The 2,222-nt window shown below is 58.2% G+C and overlaps 1 protein-coding gene across 1 annotated transcript; it reads left to right on the forward strand.

Annotated features, from left to right (window-relative positions):
- Positions 1-179: 179 nt before the first annotated feature.
- On the forward strand, positions 180-1,787 carry LOC104159216 (protein-arginine deiminase type-1-like; the record flags this gene model as incomplete). Its single annotated transcript, XM_009697063.1, has 5 exons — positions 180-324; positions 614-707; positions 803-882; positions 1,321-1,446; positions 1,554-1,787. Coding segments are annotated over 5 exons (679 nt in total), but the record flags the coding sequence as incomplete, so codon positions are not given.
- Positions 1,788-2,222: the final 435 nt, after the last annotated feature.

Below are 2,222 nucleotides of genomic sequence, written 5' to 3' on the forward strand. Positions count from 1 at the left end.
ATATAATATAGATACATATTGCTCAGATTATTTCCAGCCTCTTCCCGGTGTTTCCCATAAAAATGGGATGTGCAGATGCGTCTTCTCCCCTTGGCATGATGTTGGGGGGAAGGATGGGGGTCAATCTTAGGGAGGGGTGCGATGGGCACCCACTCTCTCCCTCTCCCTCTGCTCCTCAGGGCCTCCGGCCGGCGGATGTCCAAGGTGGTCAGGGATTTTCTTTATGCCCAGAAAGTGCAGGCGCCGGTGGAGATTTACTCGGAGTGGCTGAGCGTGGGCCACGTCGATGAATTCCTTACCTTCGTCCCTGCTTATGATAGGAAGGTACAGGTCCCTGGAGCCATCCCTGCTCCTATGCTGGGCGTCTTCCGCAAATGCAAAAAAAACCCCCAACCCCTTTTTGCAGTTGCTTCTCCTCCCCGGGGGGCGCTGGGTGATGCACCTTCTTTTGGGGTGGCTTCGTGGAAAATGGCAAGCGCCTGGGCGGCATTCCCTGCACCCTGCGATGCCTGGGGCTGGGTTTGGGATCAGCGCGGTGTCTCTCAGCAGGACAGTGGGATAAAATATCCCCCACTGACAGCAAAGCGTGACCCCCCTGGGCTCTCTCCCGCAGGGTTTCCGGCTCCTCTTGGCCAGCCCCAACGCCTGCTACAAGCTCTTCAAGGAGAAGCAGAGGCAGGGCCACGGCGAAGCTACACAGCTCGTCGGTAAGGGAGTGGGCGAGGGTGTCCCTACGGCGTGGTGGCGACCACCGGCATCCCTTACCAGTGTCCCTCACCGCTCTGCTGCCCTCCCCACGCAGGGCTGAAGGGCATCGAGAGGATAAGCATCGACGAGATCCTGGCAGATGAGTCGTTGAAGAATGACAACAGGCACGTCCAGGTGGGTCTCTGCAGCCATGGATTTGGGTGGATTTGCTCTCCCCACTTGCACATCGCTGCCAGGTGATTTCTGGGCACAGGGAACATTTTTAGAGATCCTGGGCAATAGCAAGAAACCGTGGCATGAGTTGCACTGTGCAGTGTGAAAGCAGGCGGGCAAGAAGAGCAGCCACGGAGGAGCCCAGGCACCCTTGGGTGCTGATTCACCCTGGCACATTGTCCTGCTGGGAGATGACTGCAGGGGTGTCAAAACCAAAGGAAAGAGGTTGCTCGGGCTGGGGATGACTTCAGGAGGTTGCTCCGAGGGATGAGATGGGATGAGATGCAACGGAGCGGGTGAGGATCTGGGCAGGATGCAACGGGGCACCCAGGGCCCTGCATGGGATATGGGGGGCTGGGATGGCCAGGGGTGGCAATTGCAGGTCCCCCCTCTCTGCAGCGCTGCATCGACTGGAACCGCGACCTCCTGAAGCAGGAGCTGGGCCTGAGCGAGCAGGACATCATCGACATCCCCCAGCTCTTCGTCCTGAAGGGCTGCCGTGCGGACGCCCTCTTCCCGGACATGGTGAGACCTCCGGCACCTCCTCCCCTCCATCTCCTCTTTTTCCGTCCACACCTGATGCAAATGCATCTTTTGGGTGGAACACACTGATTTTTTTGGTCTCGTTGCAGGTGAACATGCTGGTGCTGGGCAGGCACCTGGGCATCCCCAAGCCCTTTGGACCACAAGTGGGTGGGCAGTGCTGCCTGGAGGAGCGGGGGCGGGCGCTGCTGGAGCCCCTGGGCCTCACCTGCACCTTCATCGACGACTACTTCTCCTACCACGTCCTCTCCGGTGACGTCCACTGCGGCACCAACGTCCGGCGGAAGCCCTTCGCCTTCAAATGGTGGCACATGGTGCCCTGAAGCACGCGACGACGGGCTCGCGTCCTGCAACCGGAGGATGAAGGTGCATTGGGTGCATCAGAAGATGCACCAAAATAAAGGGTTTCACCATTAAAACTGCATGAACACCAAGGGTGCAGCTCTTCCCCGTCTCCCATCCTTTCTTCCTCTGCTGTTGGGTTGAAAATACCCTTTGAAACCTTTTTTTAAACACATGGTTTGTTATGGGAATGGTGGTTTTATGGGATGAGGACAACATGGGGCATCTTTGGGAGCGTGGTGCATGCAAGTCAGCCGGCAAGGAGGCTGCTTTGGGGGTTTGAGACCCCACCCCACTGCTAAAGGGTCTTACAGTCCCTTATCCCAGGTTTGTAGCTAATAATGCCCCCCCAACTCCCTGTATCAGGCAAAAAACCACCTCCCACGGGGGAGGCCAGCTCTTTGCCCCGGCATGGC

This window comes from Cariama cristata, unplaced genomic scaffold (genome assembly GCF_000690535.1).
Source record: "Cariama cristata isolate BGI_N322 unplaced genomic scaffold, ASM69053v1 scaffold28363, whole genome shotgun sequence".
NCBI classification, from domain to species: Eukaryota; Metazoa; Chordata; class Aves; order Cariamiformes; family Cariamidae; genus Cariama; species Cariama cristata.